Here is a 27403-nt window from a genome sequence, read left to right as displayed (position 1 = left end):
CACGCGTCTTTTAACACAAATAATACTGAGACAAATCTATCTCCAGAACAGTTGCTATCAGTTCCAGTAAAATATAGATTGCAAGGGAATCTCATAGTCTGTCTGTCTAGACCAAAAATACAAAGAGATGAGGCACAAAATGAAAATATAGTAATATTTTTCAAAAAATAATTCATCCGTCTTAAGTTATAAATTTACAGATTCATTTTAAGAGTAGATTTCTTATTCCGGTCTGTCTCTGGTTGTCTGTGCAAACTTGACGCAGCTCACAAGCGGAGCTGTCCAGTTTTGATGACGTCAAGGTGTGCGACTCCAGCAAGCCCGCAGTTGTATGTTTCTGTCAATGAAGTTCTGTAGAAAGACAGAAGCTGTTAGAGATGTTTAATTTAGATATCGAAGGGAAGCGCGAGTCCCATTTAAAGAGTTATAATTATCTATAGAGTTAACGGAAGAGTGATAGTTAGATTAAAGTAACTAGTGGCATTTGGAAACAGCAAGGTTAGTGCGCTAGTCTCATGTAACTAACGTTAACAGCATTTGTAAGTTTTGTGGTCAGTTTCCGTGGGAAAACGTGTTTCTACAGTTTGTATTTCACATGTAAATTAAGAATTAAAGCTGGTTTGTAACTGAAGTGGATGTGAAGTGTAGTAATAGATAATTTACATTAAGTTCACACAAGTCCAGAGGCTAACATGGGCTCCACTTTAATATTAAAGGTCAGAATATGCCTGAAACCCTTTAAGCCTGTCTTTTATCAGGGAAGTTCAGCTTTCTTCACATTAAATACTTCTCTGTGCAAGTCATCACAGCTGCCTGTCTTAGCACGCTTTCTGTGCACCAGAGACACCAACCCCAACCTAGGAGGCAGACAGACAGACAGAAGGAACAGTAGACAATCTGATAGACAGGGGGGAGTAAAAAACAGCACCATTAGACATAAGGAATGGGGGTTGTGGGATGATGCTGTCAAGGGACGAGGTAAGAGCTCCACTCTTTGGCCTTCCGTCCCTAAATCTGTGTTTGCTGCTGGGACGGCAAAGAGGAGGACAGAGCTGCTGAAGAGGAAAGCGGATGTGGCCTCTCAGGAAGAGGAGCAGCATGTAGGGGAACCAACCAGAAGATCGCGTAAGACACACTGGAAGTATTTACTTTACTAGGCATCTTTTTGCACTCAGGAGAGCTTTGTTTTGCTCTTACAGTCAGACCTTTCTGGTGCAAAATACAGCAACATTTCAGAAAACAGATTTTGCAGGGACAAGGCAGTTCAAATCTGCACAAAAAATTACATATTTTTTGTGCTGTACTTGACAAATGATGTTTTTCTAATGTCTTATGAAGTCTGGAATAACTGCTTCAGTTTCCTTCACTAACGCATTAATGTTTCACAGTGAAGATGCAGCCTCCTGACCGACCACTCTCTGTTGCTGAGTGGAGGAAACTCAAGGAGTCTCTGGGGAGTCAGCAAACCTTTGACATCCACATGATGAGTGCGATAGTCAAGTCCGAAGCACAGCTGGATATCGCCAAGTGAGAGGAGGATGAGTGTGTTTATGTATCTGTGATTTTGCAAACATTTGACAAGATGCAGCTGTCCCCACAGTAAATCGTTTTGGGTTAAATCTAAAGCACTATCATTTTAAATTCCTTGTAAATAACCAAATAGAGGAATAAAGGTCAGTGAATAAAGCATTTGTATGATACAAACATGTTCTGCCACAGGTCCCTCCTCACTTTTGTAGCCTTGGAAACAGGGACGCTGTCTTATGAGCTGCTACTACGGTACCTGACGCTGTGTGTGAGCAGTGGCCATAACACCGAGGTGTTTGATGTCTATGAGATTATGCAGGGACGTTTCCCTTCTCTGGAGACAGGAGCCTCCACTCTGTTTATCAAATCCTTCAGCCGGACGGCGAGGTGGAGGGAGGCTGTCGGCATCCTGCAAGAGGTTAAGAAGGTGAACAATGTTTTCATTGTTACTTAAAAACACTCATATTGAAGCTGCAAGAAATCTCTACTCTATCATCATCTGGTTTTACTGTTTTGCTAACAGGTCTTTTCCCCATCACCACGCAACTATGGTGATATCATCACAGCAGCAGCGTTAAATGGTGACACGACCACTGCCTGGGCTCTTTACGATGAATTAATTGAAAAGGGACTGAGCCCACACCAGGAGACCTGGGACGCTCTGTTTAAGGCAGTGAGGAAGACTGAGGATGAAAAGGGGATGGATGCAGAGGACATGTCTGAGGCTGAGCACCAGGAGAAGCTGCAGGGGATTTTGCTCTACATGAGGAACAACCAGGTCTACCCTCAGCAAAGCCTCGCCAACAGTATCAAGACCTGGTTTGAGAGGTACAAGAGAGTCATACAAGTGCTGAGGGTCAGGTAGTTAACTTAGGCTGCATGCACATTATGCCATTCCCTAAAGTGCTGCTTTTAAAACAACAATGTGGTTAGTTGCAAACAAATTAACATTCATACCTGAAGTCACTTTACCTCACCTGTTTGAACTTCACATGATCTCATAGACCTCAACCCATCGCTCCTTTCTCTCATTTCTCTATTTTCTGTCTGTCTCTACCTCCCTGTCTCCAGTCTCACAGGGCAGAAATGGACAGGGAGTTGGTCCAGCGCCACCCCAAAGTAAGTATAGCACTTTCTACCTCAACATGAATCTTCATAACAGCTTATGTGTTTTCATCCATACATGTGCATGGGCAGAATAGTGTGTTATGTATATACAGTATGTATGTATTATGTATGAATCTATGTGTGTGTGTGTGTGTGTGTGTGTGTGTGTTTAGGGGTGTGTGTCGGTGTTGCGGGTCTGAGTTAGAGTCCATCCAGCTGACTGCTGAGGAGTACAAACAGCTGAAAGACAGAGTGATGACTGACATTATTCAGGGACCAGATGTCTTTAAAAAGACTACACCAGAGGTACACACACACACCAACACACACATACACACACACAAACACTAAGCAGGGTTTTCATGGGTCCCTAAGAACTCTAAGTACATCTGTAATGATTCACGTCAAGGGTCATTTAAATAGATGAAATTCATCTCTACTAGGACATGAAGACAGAGCATGCAGTTTTATTTTTAATTTCAGTTCACTGTATGCAGTTGATAATATGAATTGGTATTAACAGAATATTTATAAAGTTTTTGATAATATTCATTTGTATTAATACATAGTAATAATATAGCATTGCTTTTTGCTTGCAGTTTGTACATTCAAATATGATCTACATTTATAGTAATTATTATGTTGTTAATGTTAGTAATTGTTAACATTATGCTGTTGTCTCAAAAATGTATTTAAAAAATTGTCTTTCCAAGTCAAAAATCAGATCTCTGTTTCCAGGCTTATCTGTCAGCAGTATGTTACATTAGCTCTCTATCTCCTTCTCTCTAATGTCCGGTAGATGGCGTCATTGGTGCACGTGCAGCACTAGGCTGTTGAAGTCATTTGAAGCAGTTTAGTTAACTCAAGCAAACTGTCCAGATGAATCAAAGTAAAACAGCTTCTGATCAGATCTCCTTTTGACGCACTTTAAGGAGTTGTTTTAAAGGAAGGTTAGCGTCAGGCACAGTGAGGCTGCTGTCTGTCCATCTGGTTCAAAGACTCATTTCTCAGAACTGGTATGACTTTGATATTTAGTAATAAGTCCCAGACACAGAGGAACGTACCACCCAGTCATCTCTGCCATCCTCAAAATTTGAGTTTTTCTGGCCTTTATAATCTCTCTTTTCTTTTTTAATTAGGAGAAGGCTAGTGTCTGGCATAGATAAAGTCATCCAGATACTTGCTGAGTAGGCCTACAGCTAACTCGCTGTTGTTTCCACTCCGCTTTGAGACACAACAAAGTCATTACCTTTTACAATTTTATAGCTAACAATGACAGTAACATCTAATACATCGTAATGAGATGCTAATACATCTTAATAATGTACCTTAGCTACATTATTAAGATGTATAAAATGCTAATACAAATTAATAATGTATATTAACTACTATGTTAAGATGTATTAGCATCTTATATATCTTAATATTGTAATTTAGCCACAATATTATACCTTAGCTACATTATCAAGATGTATAAGATGATAATACACCTTCATAATGTACCTTAGCTACAATGATGTAACTTAGCTGCATTATTAAGCTGTATTAGCATCTTATACATCTTAATAATGTAATTTAGCTTCAATATTGTACCTTAGCTACATTATTAAAAGTTGTTAGCATCTTGTGCAGCTTAATAATGTTGTTTAGCTACAATAATGTACCTTAGCTACATTATTAAGCTGTATAAGATGCTAATACAGCTTAGTAATGTACCTTAGCTACTGTATTATGATATAATAAGCTACTAATACAGCCTAATAATGTATATTAGCTGCTTTGCTAAAGATGTATTAGCATCTTATACATCTTAATAATGTAATTTAGCTTCAATATTATACCTTAGCTACATTATTAAGCTATAAGACGCTAATACACCTTCATAATGTACCTTAGCTACAATAATGTAATTTAGCTACATTATTAAGCTGTATAAGATGCTAATACAGTTTTGTAATTTACCTTAGCTACTTTATTGTGATATAATAAGCTACTAACACAGCTTAATGTATATTAGCTGCTTTGCTAAAGATGTATTAGCATCTTATAACGTTACATTTTAATAATATAATTTAGCTTCAATATTGTACCTTAGCTACATTATTAAAAGTTGTTAGCATCTTGTGCAGCTTAATAATGTTGTTTAGCTACAATAATGTACCTTAGCTACATTATTAAGCTGTATAAGATGCTAATACAGCTTAGTAATGTACCTTAGCTAACTGTTACTGTATTATGATATAATAAGCTACTAATACAGCTTAATAATGTATATTAGCTGCTTTGCTAAAGATGTATTAGCATCTTATACATCTTAATAATGTAATTTAGCTTCAATATTATACCTTAGCTACATTATTAATATTTGTTAGCATCTTGTGCAGCTTAATAATGTTGTTTAGCTACAATAATGTACCTTAGCTACATTATTAAGCTATATAAGACGCTAATACACCTTCATAATGTACCTTAGCTACAATAATGTAATTTAGCTACATTATTAAGCTGTATTAGCATCTTGTGCATCTTAATAATGTTGTTTAGCTACAATAATGTACATTAGCTGCATTATTAAGCTGTATAAGATGCCAATACAGCTTAGTAATGTACCTTAGGTACTGTATTAGGATATATAAGATACTAATACAGTCTATTAATGTATATTAGCTGCTTTGCTAAAGATGTATGAGCATCGTATACATCTTAATAATGTAATTTAGCACAATAATGTACCTTAGCTACATTATTAAGATTTATTTGCTTTTATTACAGCTAAGTAGAGTAGTTTAACTACAATAATGTACCCTTTCTACACTATTAAGCTGCATTTGTGTTTGATACAATTTGATAATGTAGCTTATCTAAACAAAACTAACTTTTAAGTCGACTGAGCTACATTACCTTACTGGTTATATTCTGTCTTACATGAAACAAACCACAGAATGTCATATTTACACATATTGTATGGATTAAACAAACTAGATATAATCAGTGAGCTTTAAAGGTCAGCTGTTTCCCATTGTTTCTCTTCTTTATGCTAGTTTCTACATATTTGACAAAGTGAAAGACAGATGCAAGAGAGATATCCATCTTCTCATCTCTACATAAAAACGCATATGCATATTTCCCAAATTGTCAGGTGAACCACTCTGCTGTTTTGTGCAGTGGGTTGGTAATATTTTACATAATATATTAAATTAAAAATGGCATATTTTGCCTTTTGGGAAGTGGCAGGAACCATTGTTCCACCTCTCTAAAGAAGCAACATGTGGTGAGGGAAGGGCCAGTTTTTCACTGAGATTATCAGTCAGTTAGCATGTGGTTTTAAGTGTTTCCCAAGTGATCACACCACCTGTTTGATAGACAGCTTCAGCCCACAGGCAAGCAGGATCTTGACACTTGAAAACAGGGCAGCGCACACATGCACGGAAAGTTAAACACAAATGGGGGACAATATTTTTAGGTTGCATGCCCCTTCTATAACCAATGAAACACAACCATCACTTTATCTTGCATGCATATGTGTAGTGTCTGTGTGGAGAGGGAGCCAGGGCAAAAGCTTTTCATTGGATTGGAATGTACTGGCTGTATTTTTTATAATGCCAGCAACAATAAACTTTAAACAAGGTTTTTCGCTTGAAATAGTTCCAAAAAATAACTTGGCAAAACCACTAACATGTAGTTAATAATATGTCATATTTCATTTATGAACAGAGAAAAAGTTTGCATGTTTTCCTTTGTGTTTTTCGGTAGTCAGGGGGAGTTTGTTGGTGCAACAGTTAGTTAAATTGAGGGGATTTCCAGCATGTGGAGCACCATGTGAATCTGGACCACAGCTACCTCCCGCCGAGGAGACAGGCCAAGGAAGGCAGACAGACATGCTGTTCACAGGACTTTATTAATTCCCCAAATTAAGGCAATTAGTTTAAGGGTAAACGGGGTGCTTCAGACTACAGTGCAGCAACAGATGCAGCAAGGGATACAGACAGATTTGCATTTTCATGCATGATTATGCATTTTGACATTACAATGAATGACCAGAAAAATAGAAACCCCTGTGCAATTTAATGCAGACTTACAGAGCAGACATTAGCACCTTGCAAAACCTTATATGTTTAACTCCTCTATGACCCACTGTTTCAACAAAAATGGTTATTTTTGAGGTTGTAGTGTCCAGTGGTAGTGCATGCTTTGCATTACATTTAAAGAAATGTATGTTTTTGTTCACCCCTATTTCTGGGAAAAAAAACAGAATATCCAAAGTTCAGGAGCTTTGTGTATTGGGCCTATATGACTTAATACATTTAAGGTGTTAACCAAAATAAACCAATATTAAGCGGTATCAAAACTTCTCCAGCCAAACAATACCTGCATTCAGTCCTTTCTGTACCCAGATCTAGAAAAAAAGATATGTATGATTTTACTCGCAGCAATCAACACAAGTGTTCTTCAGTTTAATGCTATGTGTGATTAGCCCACTACTGCAGCAGCTACAACCCATACAGTCCAGCCTGTGGTGTGGTTAAGTTGAGCACAGTATATTTGATGGAGTTGGCAGTTCAGCGTACTGAGATGCCACCAAAACATTCGAAAGTATGGCTGTACACTACGCCCTTGGTGTCTGGTGGCATTTTGCGCAACTCAATATTTCCATTCACAAGATGGAAGTATCATATGAAGTAGAAAAAATTACGTTCTATTAGTATCGGTGTCACTAAGGGTACTGGTATTGTAATTTTTTTTATCAATACCCAGTCTGGTTACAGGCCTCAGAAACTAAAACAAGAACAGAAGTCTATTTTAACATTTTAACATACAATGCACACTATACAGTCTTCTGCTTTTTTATTTTAGCCAATTTCAGTTCACAAAAATGCAAATGTTGTTCTTCAGTACCAAAAATAATAAATAACTATAACTATATAATCCTTACATACAAGGTTAGCCTCTATATTGTTACCTGGTGTTACTGCTGCTGCTAATAGCATTCATTTATCTCAAATAATTTGAGGTTTAGTTTCTCTCTTCTATTGATTGCATTTGGATAAAAGATATTGGTGCAATTATACATTCAAGAACATCTATATATGTGATAATAATATATTACTGAACATGTATATCTGCAATATAGTTGAGTAATGCTCTCTACAGTAGGCTCTATAAACATTTTTCAAATGTAAAATCTGTAAGTAGGTGTCACAAATAAAAATGTGTAGCATAAGGTGGAGCTGATATGACAAGTGTCAGAACTGAGATAAACTCAGCAGGAAGTTCCTTGTTAAGTTCAAGTGTTAAGGAAGTTAAAGTGTTTGAATTAAAATTTCCAAATATAATTACAGGCAGTATCCTTGTACGTCAATGGTAATGCTGTGGGGTAAGTATACAGAATACTGTCGTGCTTTGTGTAATAATGGTGCATGAGTGGCACTGTGAGCTAGTGTGTGTGTGTGTGTGTGTGTGTGTGTGTGTGTGTGTGTGTGTGTGTGTGTGTGTGTGTGTGTGTGTGTGTGTTTTAAGCAGTCATATCATCCACAGCAGCACAATGAACTGGTTTCACATATCAGCTCTGGAAAGTCCCTGGATAATTATACTGGACTTTCTCTCTGTCTCTCTCTTCCTCCTTCTCCTTCTCTCAAACTCTCTTTCTTGGCAAACGTAATCTTTTTATAGTAGGTTTTTTTTATGTACCATTCTATCACTCTCCTCAACTCCACACTTCCATCTGCCCATCATCAATCAGTCTTTTTCTTTAAGTCTTTTTGCCTCACACCCCAAACACACATCTTAACAGAGACCAGCCTCCACTGTGAAAATGCACATCTTTGTAGAATTAATTATTAACCCATACTGTACGTGTGTGAATGTGCGTTATGAATCAAAGCAATTAAAATCGATACTGGAGCGTCAACGGGGCTCGGCAGGTGTTTTCTCTAGTGCAGTGTTCCATCAGAGGAGGAATATTACAACCTTTTTTACATTTTTACGGTCACATTTTGATTGTGCGTGATAGTGTGCACACAGTCGAGTTTCAAGTCCAGGGGAATTCACTGCAACCTATTTCCATACTGCTGCTATCTAAAAGTGAAAGTACTAACAATGTTCCCGTGCTGGAGGCCTATTCTAAGCTTCAACACTACATTCCTGTTATGGTAGAAATCTGTAACACAGATGAAGTCTTCCTTATTCCCTGCACTGCAGAAAACTTGTGCTCATAATTAACAGATGACAAAATATTCAAAAACTGTAACTTGACTGTTGCAGCTGCATCTTAAGGTGCTGCAGTTGTAGAAAAATTAAAGGGACAGTTCATTAAAAAAATGACTTGTAGTGTACTCTTTCCTGTAGTGCTGTATATCAGTCTAAATTATTTTGGTGTGATTTGGTGAGTGTTGGAGATATCAGCTGTAGAGATGTCTGATTTCTCTCCAGTGTGATGGAACTAGATGGCACTCAGCTTGTAGCTCAAAAAGTGCCAAGAAACAAATTTTTTGGCACTCAACAGCAACGTCTCTTTCCCGAAATCATGACCTGTTACTCATGATAATCCACAGACCTTGTTGTGAGCAGTTTAATGTAGGAACTATTTTCTTTCTACCCAACTAAACATGCAAACCGTATCACAGCACAGAAGGAAGCATGCATCAACTGCTAGCTCACCGAGCACCACTGAGCTAGCTAACATTTTATCTCAGCTGAGGAGGATGACATTAATCTGTGCATTTTGCGCTGTCACAAGTACGGGCCACATGTCCATGAGTAGATGCACGCTTCCTTCTGTGCAGTTGGTGGGTGTAGAAAGAAAATAGCTCCTACATTAAACTGCTAACAATAAAGTCTGTGGATTATCTTTAGTAACCAGGTCATGATTTCTGAAAGAGACATTGCTGTTGAGTTTTTCCTTTTTTTTTGCACTTTGAGCACCACAAGCTGAGTGCCATCTAGTTCCATTATATCGGAGAGATGGCAGACATCTCCACAGAAGATATCTCCAGCACTCGGCAACTCACACCAAAACAATCTAGACTGATAAAGAGCTCTAGATGCAAGAGGAAAAATATGTATTTTTAATTTTGGGGTGAACTGTCCCTTTAAGTTTAAGACAGAGATTGAATATTTGTAGATGTCTTTCCATACCAGACTTTGTACTCACATGCTTTATATTAACTCCTTTACAAGTAAGTTTATAAAGTGTGACCAAATGTAGTACATACAATACTGCTGAGAGTGTGCTGACTTTACTGTTGTCATCTTAGTGAGTCTAACCTAAAATAACTTTTGTCTAACAGAGAAAAAAAGTTCAAGGTCCTCAGCATTTATATTATCTAAGCTATAAAACTTGATAATAAAACATCATACTCTATTGTCAGTCCAGCTGCCAGCTGGCACTCTGCCATCTCAGTGCCGAGAAGAAAAGGCCAGGTAGTTTTATTACTGGTAGGCCTGTGATCAGTCAGTGAAAAACCCAGCCAACCATCAGGCCACTCAGCTCACAGGTGGGGTTCAGAAACGCTCCCCGACCACAATAAGGAACAAGCCCCTGATGTTGTTGTTGGAGAGTTCTGCAGACTTTTCCTGTACATTTTCAAGACTGTACATATTCAGCCAGACATCCAGTTAATTAGCCAGTCAAATTTTCAGCTTTTAAGGACGTCACCTTTACTGAAAATGAAGGTCTGCTAGTATAGCCAGATGTATTGGTCCAGACTGAATCTCAAGAACTATGAGATTGAAACTTTGAACAGACATTCATGAGCCAAAGAGGATGACCTTAACCCTTTTCCCCTAGGCCACCAGCAGGTCCAATATTTTACTTATCCAGTAAAATATCTCTACTTTACTGGGTGGAATGGACCAAGAATTTGGGCAGACATTCGTGGACATTAGAGGATGAATTGTAATAACTTTATAACTTTTTTATTTATCCCCTGACTATTCCTCCAGCACCAGGGATTCAACCTTTTAATTTGTCCAGTACTTTGGATTATGACCAAATATTATTAATATTAACATTGTCATTGTGAACATAGTTGACACATTGTGTCAACCAAGTCACTGTTTTGCAAGTCACAAGCAATTAGTAGAAAGTCTCAAGTCTTTGCACTCAAATCCTAAACCTTGAGTTTTGAGCATTATTATTTATTTATTTATTTTTACAGTCTATGGTTTTGAGTCATAAACAAGTTCTGCACTCTTCATTTGTATTTATTTGTTAAAACAAGTTTGTTGGAAGGTGTTGGATCTTTCATTTTCGACCCTCACGTTTTTTTGTTGACCACTTGTAGTTTTTGTTTGTGAATCAGATGCTGCCAGTTTGGTTCAAGAATCTGGAGAGTTAAATGTCGACTTGTTAGGAATGAATTGTCTTAATGTTAGTCGACTCAGGAAATAAAGGGAAATTAATTGATTCGTGACCCACTTTTTAAATAACCTACTTTTTGATCTTTTGGCTTGGGGTAAGGTATCAAGTATTTTCAAGTCAAAAGTCTTAAGTACAACTTAAGTCACAAGTCATGGTGTTTTGAGTCCAAGACGAGTTTAAAGTCTTTTTTGATTTTATCAAGTCAAGTCTTAAATCATCAAACTTCCATGTCCAATTCTTGTGACTCGAGTCCACACCTCTGCTGTAGACTCTTCTTGTCTTGTTAGTACAGTAGAGTAAAAACTTGTGCACAATCACTCACTCGTCACTGTATTTGTCTGCTCTCAGCCTTGTTGCATTTTCATGCATCTCTAAGATGATTGTGTTGACATATACGCACTTTACTGTAAATTACCCTGAGTGTCTATGGTTAAGCAAATAAAAAAAGACAATATTCAGTTATCACTAGCCTGTTTTTATCAATTTCTTCTCCTCCACTGACCTTTTTTTCTCAAAATATCTCTCTCTCTGTCTTTCTGACTATCTCGCTCTGTCTGTTTATGTATGTGTCTGTTCAGGAATTGGAGCGGTTCAAGGCATTTGTGAAGAGGAAGCCAGCTTTTGATGTGGTCGTAGATGGACTGAATGTAGCAAATATCAGCAGCGACAAAAGCAGGCAGTCAGAGAACGTGAGAAAACACAAAGATGCTCATGCACGCAAAATGTGACATTACAAAGAGATCTTAAAGTTAATATTTTACATGGTCTATCAGTCTAACGGTGCTCATTCAGCATCCTCTCTGCACATTCACATGCACGCACACAGTTAACAGTCTAGATTTTCTTCCTACATACATGTCTGTCCAACTCAGGGGCTTTTTTTGTTGGTTGCAGTATGACTAACCCTGCAGTGCGTGTGAGCAGACGTGTGTAGGAGGTGTCTTTATAACTGGCCATACCTGATTTTTAACAACACCTAGCCTACTTTTCTGCCCACATCTGTCTGTCTATCATCTCTATGTGTCAACTATCTGTATTTATATCTCTGCATTAAGATATGTCACATCTTTTTTCAGGATGTTATGTGTCTGTGAGACAAAGCAAAGTGCAAACAGACAAATCTATTTTTCCTTATCTAGTCATCTAGTTCATGGAAATACATTGCTGAAATGAATGCAAAAGTCATATAACTTCACATGAGGATCACTGACAAAATGTTTTATTTAAATGCCTGTTTGAATGAAATCAGAAGTCAGGGACACAGCTATGAAATATGAAAATACCTGCTGAATTTACAGTGACCAACAAGAAGCGTCCACAGCCAAGCTATCGACACTGTGAGGCTGTGCTGGAGCTAAACGCTAGTGTCAGTATGCTAACATGCGCACAATGACAATGTTAACATACTGATTTTTAACAGGTAGTTGTCACAGTAAAATGTACCAATATTTACCACGTTCACCATCTTAGTTTAGCGTGTTAACATGCTAACATTTGGTAATTTGCACTAAATAAGTGCAGCTGAGGCTGTTTGGAATTTCATTAGTTTTGCAGGGATTTGATCTTAAAGCAAAGTATAAGAAAAATTTCAATGTCTGACCTGATGATGGCGCTAAATGAAAAGTCAGAGGATGACCAAAGTTATTAAAATGAATCCTGAATGAGACATAAATGTCTGCACTAACTTCCATGATGATCCATCCAGTAGTTGTTGAGACATTTCACTGTAAACACAGTGTCAACCTTCTGGTGGCGCTAGAGGAAAGGTCAGAGGATCACCAAAGTCATTCGACTTCTCCCTCTGGAAACACAAATGCCATATAATCTAAAATTATTATGGATAAAGGCTTATTTTCAGGGCCCACAGAGTCATAACAACCACGCTAAACAAAACTCTTAGTTCAGTGCTACAAAAGTAAGAAGTAGTAGTTTTTGCTGTTGCAATAAGTACAATCTTTCAGAAACAACTAAACATTGTTCTTGTCCCTTCAGCATATCTAAAGACATTAAAAAACATGCCTTATGGTGTGTGCACATAAAATGCATGTAATACATACTGTGTGTCTGTAACACCGCTATATTGTGTGTTTTTGTTGCAACTTAGAATACTTATTCTTATTCACTTTTATATGCCTACCTTTTATCTGACTTCTTATCTAACAAGTAATGGCATGTTTTACGATCTATCCCACACAGACACACACACACACACACCCATTCCAACAGTCAGCACTAAATCAGTAGATGCAAACAATATAAAAACTGGTTATATACTTGTATTAGTCATGATGAAGGAGCTGCCACATGCACCGTTGGGTGTGGTTATATATCTCCATGGAGCTGGCATCCAGACTAACATTTGTGCCATTAAATATATTATATTTTTTATATTTTTTCATATTAACATAAATGAAAGTATTGAGGTATGTACGTGTGTGTTCCAGTTGTTGGCGGTGGTGTCAGAGCTGGTGGGTCAGGGCCTGACTGTCCTGGTGTTGGGCAGGAAACACATGCTGCGGCCCTCGAGAGCCTGGGACAAACACAACATGAACGTAATCCAACAGAAAGCTCATTGCTTCTTCACTGACAATATGTGAGTCCCTTATAAAAAAAAACATACTATTCACTGAGAATGTTTAAGGAGCAGCATGCAACATGTTGGAGGCTGATTAATAGAATAAACCAATGTATAAGTACTGTGCAGCACGTTGTCTTTCAGCTATACCTCGGTTGATTTAAAACCTATTTGTTATTGAGATAATTTGTTTGTTCACCTCACACTTTTTGGTTTGTGCCCAGTTCGGAGGATGATCCCTTCTTGCTGTATGCCACTTTGCACTCTGGAAACCACTGTCGGTTTGTGAGTAGGGACCTGATGAGGGACCACAAGGCCTGCCTGCCAGCTGGAGCCACCAGACAGCTTTTCTTTAAATGGCAGAGAGGCCACCAGCTGGTAGTGGATGGACACCTCACAGCGGGCAAGAGAGTCCGATTTCGGGTGAGAAAGAGAAGGAGCAGGAGGAGGAGGGAAGGGTTTGAGAGGAGAGAGTTGATATTGGGGCACAAATGAAAAAGGTATACCTATTAACTGTGTACATGTGTGTGTGTGTTTAGAGTATTTCCAGCTTTGACACCATCATCCAGACCTCAGGGGACTCGTGGCACATTCCCTACGACGACACAGCGGATAGGAGCACATATGAAGTGCCGGAACGATGGCTGTGCCTCACCACAAAGCACTGAACGAACACTTTCAAAACTCATATGCGCTGACTGTAACTATGGAATTGTAAATAAATCATTTACTACAAAGAAATAACTAAGTGGCCTGCACTCTTTCATTTAAGGGGGAACACCACATAAATTGAGAAATTAAAATAGGTTATTTCCATGGCCTAGGTAAGTTCAATCAATATTTGTGAACATGAGCTACTCTCTCTCAAAGTCTCCAACTTGTGATGTCATAGCGTGTAAAGTCTGGAGTTGCTCCATAGACAATGAATGGGAGCCTGTGGACCCACAGAATGGAAGAGAGTTGTTCATATTTTCCAATATTTTTGGGCTGTCTCAGACCATAGGAGATAAAACAAGATGCCTTTCATTGATCTCACCAGAGTCACCCCTGACAGCTCTGATGTTGTTATTTTACCATAAGTAATAACTGCATACATTGTAGTTTCTAACACATATTCATGATAGTAAAAGGCTCTACATTTCTCTGTCACTTTTATTTAATACTTATGCCCTTTTGTTGTTGGTTATATTTGTGATTATATTATTCAGGTAAACAATTAATATCCTATTATTACTTATCGACTGGTCATCAGTCACCTGAATAGGCTGTCATCCATCATTGTGACCTCTGACAGTTGATGTGAGGTATCTTAAGCTGCAGAGGATTGTGGGTCAGAATAGCCAGAAAAGCATGCTGGCTTGCATACTACAAAATCGTGCATTTGACATACTATGTACTGGGACATACTAAATCTTTTATTGGCATATTATATAGTATGGTTGTATGGGTACTGCAACACACAGTACATGTATAAACTTGAAAATGGGAGTTGAAAAATTCCCCTTTAACTTTGAGCCATGGGAAAACGACATCTGACTATCAGATTTAGTAATAATCATAAGCAGCATCGCAAAGCAGCAGCAGGGTTGCAGTGTGACAAAGGTGAACTACAAAGCTGACCCGGATATTGAAGCCGCCAATCGGACAGATCACATCCGGTGTAGATGTTTGCCATGTTTTGGCTCTGTTGTCTCTGAGTTTAGTTTCAATTTCAGTCTAAAACTGTTTATATTGGTTATTTCCAGCCGTCATGTCTCGGGGGTCAAGTGCAGGGTTTGACCGTCATATCACCATCTTCTCTCCGGAGGGAAGACTCTACCAAGTCGGTAAGTCGTGAAAGAAATGAACAACACTCAACCTGCTCTGTCATCACTACTAGCTAACAGGCTAACATTAGCTAGTAGCTTCTATCTAGCCCATTCATAGTTCAGTGGCATTTAGAAAAGAAATTATTTTAGTGCAGCAGGGTAGAGTCATAATGACTGCAATTAATGTTTGGTATATAATTTTTATAGGCGTACAGTAATAAATTGACGAGACGGTTCGTTTTGTTATATTTGTGCTAGCTTCGTAGCTAGCTTAATTTAGCTGTGCAATGCTATCATAAGGCAATGTTGTGATACATATCTTTATTAGGGGTTAAATAAATTTGGTACTTAGCTGCTGTAGCACACTGCTCACCCTTATTCTCACTTTTTTTATCAGCCATTTTCTTTAACGAGCCATTATATTATTATTATGTATTAAATGTTAGCTGCAGACCAGTTTCAAACCTTAAAACAAAAAACGGTGACACTAAAATACTAAAATGTTTCAAAGATACAGATCTATTTAAATAGAGTAAAAGAGTATATAGAGTATATATAGAGTAAAAAAGTAATACAACTTATTCGGTTGGTTCCTTATTTTTATTTTTTAAAGTTTGCCAACAGTGGTGAAAAGTCTGAACACTTGTAGCTCATCAACATGTTCCCTTGTGTCTGTCGTCAGAGTATGCCTTCAAAGCCATCAACCAGGGAGGGCTGACCTCTGTAGCGGTCAGAGGGAAGGACTGTGTTGTGGTCGTCACACAAAAGAAAGTCCCGGTCAGTATACACTGACACATTATAAACACACACAGAAGTTTGTGTTTCTGTGTCTTTACAAAGCATGTGGTCAGATTCCACAGCTGTCATTATGGTTGTTGCATTGCTGGAGGAGTATGTGGTGTATATCTCTCTGTTGGTAATGTCCTCGTCTCGTGTTTTACTCAGGACAAGCTGTTGGATGCCGCGACAGTCACACATCTGTACAGAATTACAGAGAACATTGGCTGTGTTATGACCGGCATGACTGGTAAGCAACATCTTGCCCATGTAGTGAATACCCAGAAATTTGAAATGTTTCTGTAAAAATAATTGTCAAAATTACTGACTGTTACTGCAGAGCTGGAGAAAAAACAAGAGAGTGCAATATCTGTCAAATGCTAGCTCTAGTTGCAGCAGAACATTACATAATAATAGTTAGAAAGACCATGACTTTAGTTGTTCTTTTATCTCAGACATGTTAGGATGTTACATACCTTGACATGTTTCGGGGGAAACTTCCACCTTCCTCAGAAGTGGAACACTTCTGACAGGGACACTTCAGAGGAAAGCGGAAGTTTCCGCCGAAGCATGTCAAGGTATGTAACATCCTAACATGTCTGAGATAAAAGAACAACTAAAGTCATTATCAGAAACTAAAGACATAATGAACACCATTGAACTAGTCAGAAAGACCACCTACCCAGTTTTTAAAAAGCTATAAGACATGACGCAAATCCATTGTTGCTAGCAAAACAGAAAACCAAAATGATAAGCTGCATCTCATATACATTTTCAGTATTCCAAAGCTGGCTAGAGCAGCTCAGAGTCTACCTGAAGCTTATCATTTTCTTTCACTATAATGAAAAAAATAAGTTACTATGTTAGTTCATTCATGTATTTGTCCAGTCTCAGATTCATCTGTGTGAAATGCTTTTTCTACCTCTTCCTCTCTCCCTCCAGCTGATAGCAGGTCTCAGGTGCAGAGAGCACGGTATGAAGCAGCCAACTGGATGTATAAGTATGGTTATGAGATCCCTGTGGACATGTTGTGCAAACGTATTGCAGACATCTCCCAAGTCTACACACAGAATGCTGAGATGAGGCCACTTGGCTGCTGTGAGTAGTGTGCACATGTGTTTTTGTGTACAAAAAACACATCCTTAATGATTGTTTATGTTCTATAGAGTTTTAACCAAACTTGACCTGCTAGAAATATTTGAAAGCACTTATTGTCATCCACTTCATCCACACCCTCAGCAGGGCATAGCAGACTAAAGGATGTTCGGATGTTGATGTTTCAAGGGACTATACTTTATTGTGCACAGAGATATGACCTGATTACTGCATCCCAATGTGTGGCTATACCTATTAGTTGCACATGAATAAATAAACAATACTGTTAACTGTTCCTCCCTCAAGACTTGCTTCTCCAACTGTTAGAGTCCCCTAGTAAAGTGCAGTCTTTCTGTCCATTTCCAGCATTAACAGTTTTTTTTTAGCTTTGTGTTAGCTTGTTTGGGAGGCTAAGGCCACCCTAAGGTGAAATTCTAAAAATGCCCCACTTTGCAGCTCCAGTTTACACCTTTGAAAACTGATAATGGTCTAGTCCTCAAGTTCTTGCACAAGGCAATTAAAAGCCACTTTAAATCTAACAATGACTCCAAATTTCTTGACAAAAGTAAAGTATAATTTTTAAATCAATGTATAATAAATCAGATCTTGAAATAGATGGCATTGCGTCTTCTGCCATGTCTTAATTTCCCTCTGCCTTGCCTCCTTCCTCTAGGTATGATAGTGATTGGAATGGATGAAGAGTTGGGTCCGCAGCTGTATAAATGTGACCCAGCCGGCTATTACTGTGGCTTTAAGGCCACAGCAGCCGGAGTCAAACAGACTGAGGCCACAAGCTTCCTGGAGAAGAAAGTCAAGAAGAAACTGGATTGGACCTTTGAGCAGACCATAGAGGTAATGCACACACACACACACACACACACACACACACACACACACACACACACTGTGTGTATATATATATATATATATATATATATATATACACACACACTGTTTACTTTTTCCATGCTTATTATTGGACCCTGGTATATTCAGGTTTCTGGAATGTCATGCAACTGTTTTGGAATTTCTCAGCCAAGGAGAGCCAGGGAGTTCTTTGGGTGTCAGAAAATGTCAGGGACTTTCACAACTGTGTCACTATACTAGAATGTTTTACTGAAGGGGTTTCTGCTGTCAATGATTCAATATGTGAGCTATGGATGGAGTTATACAAATCAGGCACAACATGAATGCTGATATTGTTGTCATTAGAACTGATAGTTTAATTTTTAGATATTCTGTTTCAAAATATCAGTTTACATTGTTCAGATATTAATGCACTCCCCTTGCTTAGTAGCCAAAGCAACCAAATCAAAGTGGAGTATGTCACATAGATTGACATGTAATGTCACATCCACATTTTGCAATGACCTTTCCTCAGTCAGTGTTTGTTGGTGGTTAAGGAGAGCGTGCGGACAGGCATATGTGCCGTGGTTATATTTATTGTTTTTTAGAAAATACTTCTGTTAAAATGTCAAAAGATGTTAAAACACAGCTGTTCCTCTTTAGTCTTTTGGTTTGTAAGATGTCAGAAAATGGTGAAACATGCCAATCAGTGTTTCCTCAAACCCCAAAATGTTGTCCTCAAATGTTTTGTTTTGTCCACAACCCAAACCAAATCAGTTTCCTGTCATAGAGGAGTAAATAAACCAGAAAATATTCACACTTAAGAAGCTGGAATCAGAGAACTTTGACTTTTTTACATAAAAAATTACTTAGACCAGCTAATCAATTACCAAAAAAAAAAAAAATATGTGTATATATATATATATATATATATATATAATTCAAGATTATTTGACACTGTGAGGTCCTGTTTCCAAAGGCATCTATTTCTTAGATGCAATGTTTGATTTCCTTACCTCTCCTCTCCTTCCTTTCATGCTGCTCAACAACTCCCTCTCTACTTAAACCAGACGGCTATCTCATGTCTGTCAACCGTTCTGTCCATCGACTTCAAGCCCTCAGAGCTGGAGGTGGGAGTTATTACTACAAAAGAACCTAAATTCAAGTGAGTATTTTCCTGACACAAAGAGATCCATGAATAGGAATTATTATACTAGCCACAGATAATTAAGAACTTTTTTCACTGCCCAGCTGCTGCTGTGAATGGGTTTTCGGGAATAAAAGTGAAGCAGGGCATTGCTGGAAAAGGCAAACAGATTTAGTCAACCGCCTTGGACACATTTTACCAACAACAAAAAAAAAAGAAAATTAGTATTTGCTGTTCAGCTAAACGTGCCGCACTTAACAGACACCATTGCTCCTGCATTTCAGTCATGCATCTTTGTGCTGACACAAAACACACTAAATTACTAAAACATGGTAATGTGCTGGCTTTGTCGATAATGAATCAGAGTTATTTTTAAGAATAGATAAAAACAGACGGGTGTCGTAATGGAAATTCCCAAAAACTAAAACCAGGGATAAGATCAAAGTAAGGGCTTACAAGGTTCAGTGTGTTCTCGACGTGTGTGTGTGTGTGTGTGTATGCGCAGGGCTTACAAAGCCTGGCAGAACAAAAATGACGACCGTTTACTTGTGTTTGTGTTCCAGGATTCTGTCAGAGTCTGAGATTGATGTCCACCTGGTGGCTTTGTCTGAGAGAGAGTGAGGAAAGTTGGCAACCATTTTGCTGCCGATTCTGAAAAGGATGAACCGTAACACCAGAAAACCCCGACTCCTCCACACAAAGGTCTCGCCTAGAGAGAAGATAAAGGAGGAGTTGGTATCATCTTGTTCAGAGGAGGTGGCACTACACAGCGAGGTAGAGATGAACACAAAGATGAACAGTAAAGAACAATATGGCCCTTCTTACCAGGTGGGTAGTTACCCATCTACACTGGCATTTGCCCCTCCTCCATCCCTTCTGGTCATGACTGGACACAATGTTATCCACATGTCGACCCCTCCTGCATTTTCCCTCTAGCCACACTGAGACATCCTCACTGCAGGCAGCTGCCAAATGTCACACAGCCTGGAAAGATGCTGGACATTCAAATCAGTCCACCATGACACATCAGTCTGATATGCTCTTCTCTCTCAGTGGAGCTTAGCCCTAAATGACTTCAGTTGATGAGTGTGACGTGAGTAGATTGGAAGACAGGGGTGTGGTAACACTACGGACTACAGCACAATACCTCTTAATACCTCTACCTGGTGGTCCTGTAGCTTCTGGAGTCACCAATCTTTACTCAGGGCTGCCACGACGTGTATCTCTTATTTTTTAAATCTGCTTTAAAGTCTCCCCTCTCCGCTGTCTCTAGTTCCACAGTGATGTTTTTGCTCTGATGTACTTTGTGATAACCCAGGGAACAGCTGTGGGAATTCTCCCATTACGACAGTCATCATTGTCACACCCCTGTTAAGGTCTGCTCAGGTCAACGTCAACGGGAAGTCACTGATTATTTCATTCTCGCCCTTCTGTCTTGATCTTCATCCCCTCTGCTGACATTGCTGTACAGTACTGCACTTCTATTAAACACAACACTTTTTATCGAACACTTACGCTTCCCTGTTTCCTTGTCTTTGCATGTGCATATTACCTCCACGAGTTGTATGTCAAGTTTAAGCAGGTGATGATATATGGAGGATGAAAACTGACAAGCATCAATAAATAAATGAATTATTATGTAAATAAATAAAGGATTATAAATACAGGAATAAATCAGTACAAAAATAAATGTATAAATAAATACAGAATAAATTAATTTAGAAAACACAAATAAATAGTTGCATATGTAAGAACAGGAATAAATAAAAATACAGAAATAAAAAATAAATGCAATAAATATGGAAATAAACTGATAAACAGGATATAAATAAGTAAATATCTAATTTATTTCTACATTTTTGTATAATTATATCTATATTTCTGTCTGTATGTTGATGTAGGAAGTCCAAACCTATGCATTTATGTCGTTATTCCTGTATTTAGTTCAGCATTTATGTGTTCTTTAATTTATTTTCGTATTTACTTATGTCTGTAATACAGACATAAGTAAATACGAAAATAAATACAGTAATAAATAAATAGCATTAATAAATACAGACTGTATTTATTAATGCCATTTATTTAATAATACTTAAGTCATTTTTGTCCTCCATAATTAATCAGACATGTGACCATCACATAAAATTGTGTAATAAGGTGCCTGTTTCCATGAGATGTTTGCATAATACAGCTTACTGTTATGTATTTCATAGGGAATGTCAATATAAATACATTTTTATTTACATTTTGTAATTTGTGAAGCACTTCTGCTCTTGAAAGGTGCTATTTATACAAAGTTTATGAGTACATTTATACGAGCTGAGATAGTAATAGTTGTACTGCTGGTGTCATATTTGGATGTAAAAGGACTTATGATGTACAACATATGTTGGAAACCCCCAGAGAGTTCACATATACAGCTCCTTTAATATGCTTTACTTCAATAGTCATGAACAGTGTACAAAGGGATACTTAGCTTTGCCAGGGGACCACTTTTGCAAAATGACAGGAAGCCAAGGGCCAGTTAATACACAGACTTTTATCATATTTATCAGCATATGTAACAGATGAATTGCCTGTTTTCAACTTTTTGATGTTTACTGTATGCAGGGGGTTTCTGGGATTTGAGGACATCCAGGGCTTAGTCCAGACATCGCCCCTGGCACGTTTTTTTCTAAGTACAAATAAACAACCAGTGTTAGTTTATTTTCATTTTGAATTAGAAAATGTTCAAGGGGCCAGCCGACAGGGCCTTAAGTAGAGAATCACTGGTCTACCGCTATAAATATCTGTTAAATTGGGAAAATGTATTTGTGTTGTCTACACAAGAATTTAGACAAAAATAAAAATGGGCTCGCAGTTATTTCAAATATGTATTTAGCTGTACAATCCATTGTATTTACATCTACTGTAAAGTTACGTCTCTATTGTATGCTTAAATTCCCAGTGCGCAAAGCCAGCATACTAAGCTTATTGACGTTGACCTGATCTGCAGTGCAATCACAGAATTACACAAGTATTTTACAGCCACGCTTTATATTTATTTACTGGAAATAAGGAAAACTCCCTTCCTCCCCGCCGCCCCATGCTTGACTGAAGCATCCTGTTGTTCCGCGGAGATTCCCTTCTTTGGAGGAATGAGAAGCAGCAACGTCGCAAACAGCTGAGTGTTCTGTTCCTGGGAATTTCCTGTCCCTTCCTCCTTGGCCTCACCCTCCCCAAAAACTTCCTGATTTAGATAACTGGGCAATCAGCCTCATTCCACACATACTGCGTCTACACACACACACACAAACGCAGCAGGAGGAACTGTTGCAAGCTCAATTGACTGTTAGTTCCTCATTCAGTGGAAACGAGTTGTTATCAGGCCTTTCCTCACTGACATGCATTATATGAAAATAAAAAGTGACCAGTCAGAACTGAAATTTGGCTGTCATGCTTTGATGGAGGCACTTACACAAGCACAGACATACTGACGGCAGCAGAGGACACGTGGTTACAGCAATTTCTCCTATAATTGCAGCCTTGTAATGTTGTCAGGTGCTGTTGATTATATGCTGGGTTCTGTGTCATCTTTGTTTTTTGTGAAATCACCAAAATTACATCTAATGTACATGTGTGAAAGCATTTTTTTTCTCCAAACATAGTGCCTCCATTCAGGACCGAGTGCAATTTTCCAATCACATGCCATCTGTTGCCCCTTCATGTCACCCATCCCAGTCCCCACAAATATACTCACACAGCTTTTTACTGTTAAATATGAGTGTCTTTAATTTAACTGGAGTGTGCTGGACTGTTTGCTGTCTCACATATACAACCTGCTCAACTGTACGCATTCACAGCTTCCATAAAAAATACATCTTTGTATACACAGCATTTACAATATCATACAACAGAGCTGTTTGCTGGTACATCAGTGTGGATGGATGTTTTTTTTTTGGGTGACAAATGATTTGCAGTGTCTACAGAATACAAGCAATCCTCTCTTTATACAGCAAAATCATCCCATCATAATGTGTCATGTATTCACATCTCAGCGTGACCGTTCTCCCGCAGCCTGGAGCGGACTCATTGTTATATTCCACCATCAGTCTCTGATTCTCCTTTGCAGCTGCCTGTCCATCTGTCTCGTCAACGGCCACGCCCGCGCCGTGTCACCCACACTGTTGGGCTCATGTGACGTCATAGCAGGAAGTAGTAGACGTGCCGAGCCGTTTCTTTTGTCCTTCACCGTCATCATCACAGCCTCCTGCCTCTGTAACTTCCTCTCTCTCCCTCTCTTGTTTCCTGCTAATGTCCATTCCACTGAATGTCATCATAACCCACCTACAAACACAAAGAGGACAGAAGACGGTTATACACCAGCCAGAAAGGAAACGTTGACGTTACAGTGGAAGTTCTACACTTTCAACACACTCACCTCCTCATCAGACTCCTCGTCCTCCTCTTCCTCGCTGTCGTCTGATTCACTGTCAGGCAGCTCCCTCAGGTCAGGATTGGTCAGCGAGAACAGTTCTTTCCTGATATCGTCATTGGTGCGACCGTAGGTGAGGTGGAAGGGAGTGTGGCCTCCAGAGGTCAGGAGGTTGGGGTCTGCTCCTTTCTTCAGCAGCAGTTTGACCAGTGAGAGATTCTGCTGGTCCACGGCCAGGTGCAGTGCACTGCGACCGTTACGCTGCTCCTATAGGGCAGGCAGAGAACCACAAGATTTTATTAGCAACTGGTGGGTCCTCAAAATGTCTTAAAATGAATGATTAATTCTATACTGTGTATAAAGTATGTATTCTCATGTACAGCTATGATGTGTGCTGTTTACCTTTGCATTGATGTCAGCTCCTAGATCCACCATGTTCTCAACCAATGACAGGAAACCCTGAACTGAGGCCAAGTGAAGGCAGTTCTGACCTGCAAGAAAACATCAGACTTTAACAACTGACACCAGACCAGCATATGTCACTTTAAAGCTCCAAATTAATTACAGTTTAGGAGCTAACAACAGTATTTGCCTGGATGTAGCCATGCTAATTTGAATTTTTTTTTTAAAAACTATATTTAAAAAAATTTAGTCCCCAAAGAAATCTGAAAACCAGTAAACCATGCCATACTTCAGGCTTAAAAATGTCTGCACAAGTCTAAATCTATTTGGAGCCTTAGCACCTAACATTATGTGCCATGTAATAGATGGGTTTTTGTCAGGACGTGATGGCATGAATGGCTATGGCATTCCCCTCGCTTGCTTAAATGTTTCCTTCCTCCTAACCACAGTGTTCAGGGATAATGGGCAGTAGAAATTACTCTTTTCGTGCCCACCATTCCTCTGTTTAAATAGTACTTAAGACCAGCAGCAGACTGGTCAGTGTCTCGTCTGTCTCCAGGCACCAAGGGTGGGCCGCCACAGAATGGAAATTACCACCACTGCTACAGAACATAATACTCTAATAATGTTCAAACATAATAATTTAGTCCACCACTGCTGAATACAAACATTCTTGTTCCCTCACATGTAAACAAGTATAGTTTTGAAGATGAAAACTGAAGCATTTATCAGATGTGTTATAAAAAGTAAAAGCTCAGCTCGTCCAAACAGGAAAAGATCAAAACCACATCAGTTCAGGTAAAAAAGAAACTCTGTTCTCGTGCTACACTCTTACCATGGTAGTTGCAGGCAGCCATCACCGTGTGTAGATGCTCTGGCTGACAGTTCTGTGTGAGGACGCTGAAGCACAGCAGGTTTCCATGGCGACAGGCGATGTGAAGAGGTGTGTCCCCGTTGTCATCCACCAGTGTGGGGTCACAGCCGTTTACCAGGAGGCGCTCGCACACGTCGGCCTGGTTCGTTATTACCGCTAGGTGGAGAGGAGTCTGGGAGAGGAAGAAGTTAGGAGAAGACAGGTGAGTTACTAAAAAAAGTCATCTAGATAGAGCAAGTTCACAGGAAGAGTTGGAGACAAACATAGAGGAGAGGGGAAGATGATAAAAATAAGACCGGGGAGCTGTCAATATATTCTTTTATAAATCCTTTTCAGTACCTGTCTCTGGTCATTTTGTGTGTTGAGGAAGTCTGAGTTCTTGGACAGGTCTATCATCGATCTGATGTAGTCCTTGGCTTCATGGATGATGGCCAGGTGGAGCAGCCTATAGAGACAGAGAGGGAAGGTAGAAAACCTGTTATGATACATGCAAACAACACAACCAAGTCTATTTTAACATACTGTAAGCAAGTAAATTAAAATACATATATCTCTGATTGTGCTTTTTCCATCTACATCTAATACTGGTACTTTAACAGTGAAAAGCTAGTTTAAAGCAAGTTTTAAATGCAGAGTAGCTACTAGAAAAGTGGACAAATGGAGTAGTTTTACTTATGCCACTGTCCTCGACAGGAGAAAACACAATGATGATATATAAAAGAAGATGCTTCAAATGAAAATCAACTTTATTTCCATCAGAAATCATCAGTCAAAGAAAAACTTTACACAACACAGGCCTCCAAACATTCAAGCGTAACATAGCAGCCAATTTTACACTGGCTGTAATAGGGATAATGTCTTCAGACTGCCATTACAGTAAAATAATGTCAACAAATGAAACAAATGACCCCATTTAGAGGCTGTTGAGGCCCCCAGGCGTCCCCAGGCCCCACACTGAGACTGCTCTTATATCCCTTGTTTAAACCATTGGTTAAATCACTGTAACATGATTTCATGCTTCATTGCCTCATATGAGACAGTTCCGCTGCTCACTTCTGATGAATAAAGTCACGTTGTTGTAAACTTTGACGCAATGGCGCAGCATACATGCACGTGCCATGAGAACAGCCACATTACTGTTCTGAGTTTAAATTATTTCTTGGGGGATAACTTATTTTAATTAAAAGAATAACATTTGGGGTGACACTTAATGTTATTCCCCCTGGTTTTAAGATAGCATCAAGCCGCAGACACGTCCTTCAGGGGCCAGCTTCGCCCTCAGCCCCGTCAGATGTGCATTTGTGTAATTTAAGGTACTTTTTCTTGTTTTTTCCTCCTTCTCGCTTCACGGGAGCGCGCGGCGGTCGGATTCCTTGGCCGCGCGCCCGGGACTTTCCCAGTCTGACCCGCGGCCATAGTAGATTCCCTCCTGATAATAGCCTTTTGTTTACGTCCAAGACCACCGTGTCTGACCGCAGCTAAACCCATTATCAAACCGGACACCCGCTCTGTGTATTGTTAACATTGCAGCCGCGTACTTTCAGACGTCCTAACGCTAAAATAAGCCCCAACCTGGACGGAGTTAGGCCCGGGCCTGTGCATTGTAATGACAAGCTAGAGGCAGACATTCCCCACAGGAAAGGGATCAAATTACCTCCAGGACCCGAGCTGGGCCTGCTCAGGCGATACTGCAAGCCTGGCTATAACGTTACCTCAGAAAAAAAGCACAAATATCCCGGTGTTTAAGTCTGTAATGTTATTCCTGGTCCGACTTACGTGTCTCCATCTTCTGTGATCTGTGTTTTCCATTCGTGCAGCTCTCCGGTTACAGCGGGAGCGTGTTTGTGCTGCGGCGGCTCACATTCCACCTGGAGCCGACGGATCTCGGCCGCCACAGCCTGGTACTCCTCCTCCTTCAGCGAATCCAAACCGCTGTCGAGCCGCTCCTCTGTCGACTGAGCCGGCTTCCCTTCTTTAGACTCCCGGTTGTAATCCATTTGATTCAATATACTGGTCCGGTGGAGGTCCATAATGGTTTGTTATTCAGTACGAGGTGCACTTGGTTGTCTACTGGCAGAGTTGTGCAGCAGTCTGTTAATGCCCTCTGTGTGGCTGCGGCGGGGCGGAGCTAACAACTAGGTGGGGGATTTCCAGAAAACTGTCACTCAGAATAACACAGCATACAGATTGCTGGCTCCAAGGGGATTTCTATTCAGACGCATATAAATACACTCCTCAGTTTGTCACCAAGAGAGCAAAGTCATTTTGCACACTGCATTTGCTGCACTTAAAATATACATTTCTGCAGTATTTAAGTATTTGGACTCTTTTAATGACACATGTCCCCAACAAATATGCATTTTTTTTCTGTCCACGCCTAAAAATTGAAATCAGCAGTTACTTTGAAAACACTCTTCTCAGTTATTATGCAAAGTATAATATTTCATAAAAAAATATGCACTTTTAAATCAA

The 27403-nt window shown here is 39.3% G+C and overlaps 3 protein-coding genes across 4 annotated transcripts; 2 read left to right on the top strand and 1 right to left on the bottom strand.

Moving 5' to 3' along the window:
* The first annotated feature begins 300 nt into the window (after positions 1-300).
* Positions 301-14306, top strand: prorp (protein only RNase P catalytic subunit). 2 transcript variants are annotated; one of them, XM_050062573.1, is made up of 10 exons: positions 301-498; positions 1389-1527; positions 1720-1954; positions 2051-2355; positions 2599-2646; positions 2808-2940; positions 11572-11682; positions 13438-13586; positions 13793-13991; positions 14108-14306. In XM_050062573.1, exons 2-10 carry the CDS (start codon positions 1394-1396, stop codon positions 14234-14236), a joined length of 1443 nt encoding a protein of 480 aa, XP_049918530.1. In that variant the 5' UTR covers positions 301-498; positions 1389-1393; the 3' UTR covers positions 14237-14306. The 2 variants fall into 2 exon arrangements, with proteins under 2 accessions (XP_049918530.1, XP_049918529.1); XM_050062572.1 differs by having other exon boundaries at positions 301-1125.
* A 903-nt stretch (positions 14307-15209) lies between these two features.
* psma6a (proteasome 20S subunit alpha 6a) lies at positions 15210-20749 on the top strand. The gene is made up of 7 exons (XM_050061374.1): positions 15210-15394; positions 16059-16153; positions 16322-16403; positions 17096-17251; positions 17922-18100; positions 19165-19259; positions 19805-20749. The coding sequence occupies exons 1-7, from the start codon at positions 15319-15321 to the stop codon at positions 19860-19862; spliced, it is 741 nt and encodes a 246-aa protein (XP_049917331.1). The 5' UTR covers positions 15210-15318; the 3' UTR covers positions 19863-20749.
* A 2236-nt stretch (positions 20750-22985) lies between these two features.
* nfkbiab (nuclear factor of kappa light polypeptide gene enhancer in B-cells inhibitor, alpha b) lies at positions 22986-27034 on the bottom strand. The gene is made up of 6 exons (XM_050061373.1): positions 26708-27034; positions 25271-25376; positions 24893-25103; positions 24058-24146; positions 23662-23922; positions 22986-23567 (listed from the first exon to the last, which is right to left on the bottom strand). The coding sequence occupies exons 1-6, from the start codon at positions 26959-26961 to the stop codon at positions 23532-23534; spliced, it is 957 nt and encodes a 318-aa protein (XP_049917330.1). The 5' UTR covers positions 26962-27034; the 3' UTR covers positions 22986-23531.
* Positions 27035-27403: the final 369 nt, after the last annotated feature.

This window comes from Epinephelus moara, chromosome 14 (genome assembly GCF_006386435.1).
Source record: "Epinephelus moara isolate mb chromosome 14, YSFRI_EMoa_1.0, whole genome shotgun sequence".
Taxonomy (NCBI): domain Eukaryota; kingdom Metazoa; phylum Chordata; class Actinopteri; order Perciformes; family Serranidae; genus Epinephelus; species Epinephelus moara.
The sequence above is the reverse complement of the archived record's forward strand: the minus strand, read 5'-3'. Positions and strand labels throughout refer to the sequence as shown.

Coding starts and splice junctions, on each gene's coding strand:
- nfkbiab (XM_050061373.1), bottom strand. CDS start 26,961: ATGGACCTCCACCGGACCAGTATATTGAATCAAATGGATTACAACCGG. Junction 25,377..26,707: donor ATCACAGAAGATGGAGACAC/GTAAGTCGGACC, acceptor CTGTCTCTATAG/GCTGCTCCACCTGGCCATCA. Junction 24,147..24,892: donor GGCTGCCTGCAACTACCATG/GTAAGAGTGTAG, acceptor GTTTTCTTGCAG/GTCAGAACTGCCTTCACTTG.
- prorp (XM_050062572.1), top strand. CDS start 693: ATGGGCTCCACTTTAATATTAAAGGTCAGAATATGCCTGAAACCCTTT. Junction 1,126..1,388: donor GGAACCAACCAGAAGATCGC/GTAAGACACACT, acceptor AATGTTTCACAG/TGAAGATGCAGCCTCCTGAC. Junction 2,356..2,598: donor ATCAAGACCTGGTTTGAGAG/GTACAAGAGAGT, acceptor CCCTGTCTCCAG/TCTCACAGGGCAGAAATGGA.
- psma6a (XM_050061374.1), top strand. CDS start 15,319: ATGTCTCGGGGGTCAAGTGCAGGGTTTGACCGTCATATCACCATCTTC. Junction 15,395..16,058: donor GGGAAGACTCTACCAAGTCG/GTAAGTCGTGAA, acceptor GTCTGTCGTCAG/AGTATGCCTTCAAAGCCATC. Junction 19,260..19,804: donor ACAAAAGAACCTAAATTCAA/GTGAGTATTTTC, acceptor TTTGTGTTCCAG/GATTCTGTCAGAGTCTGAGA.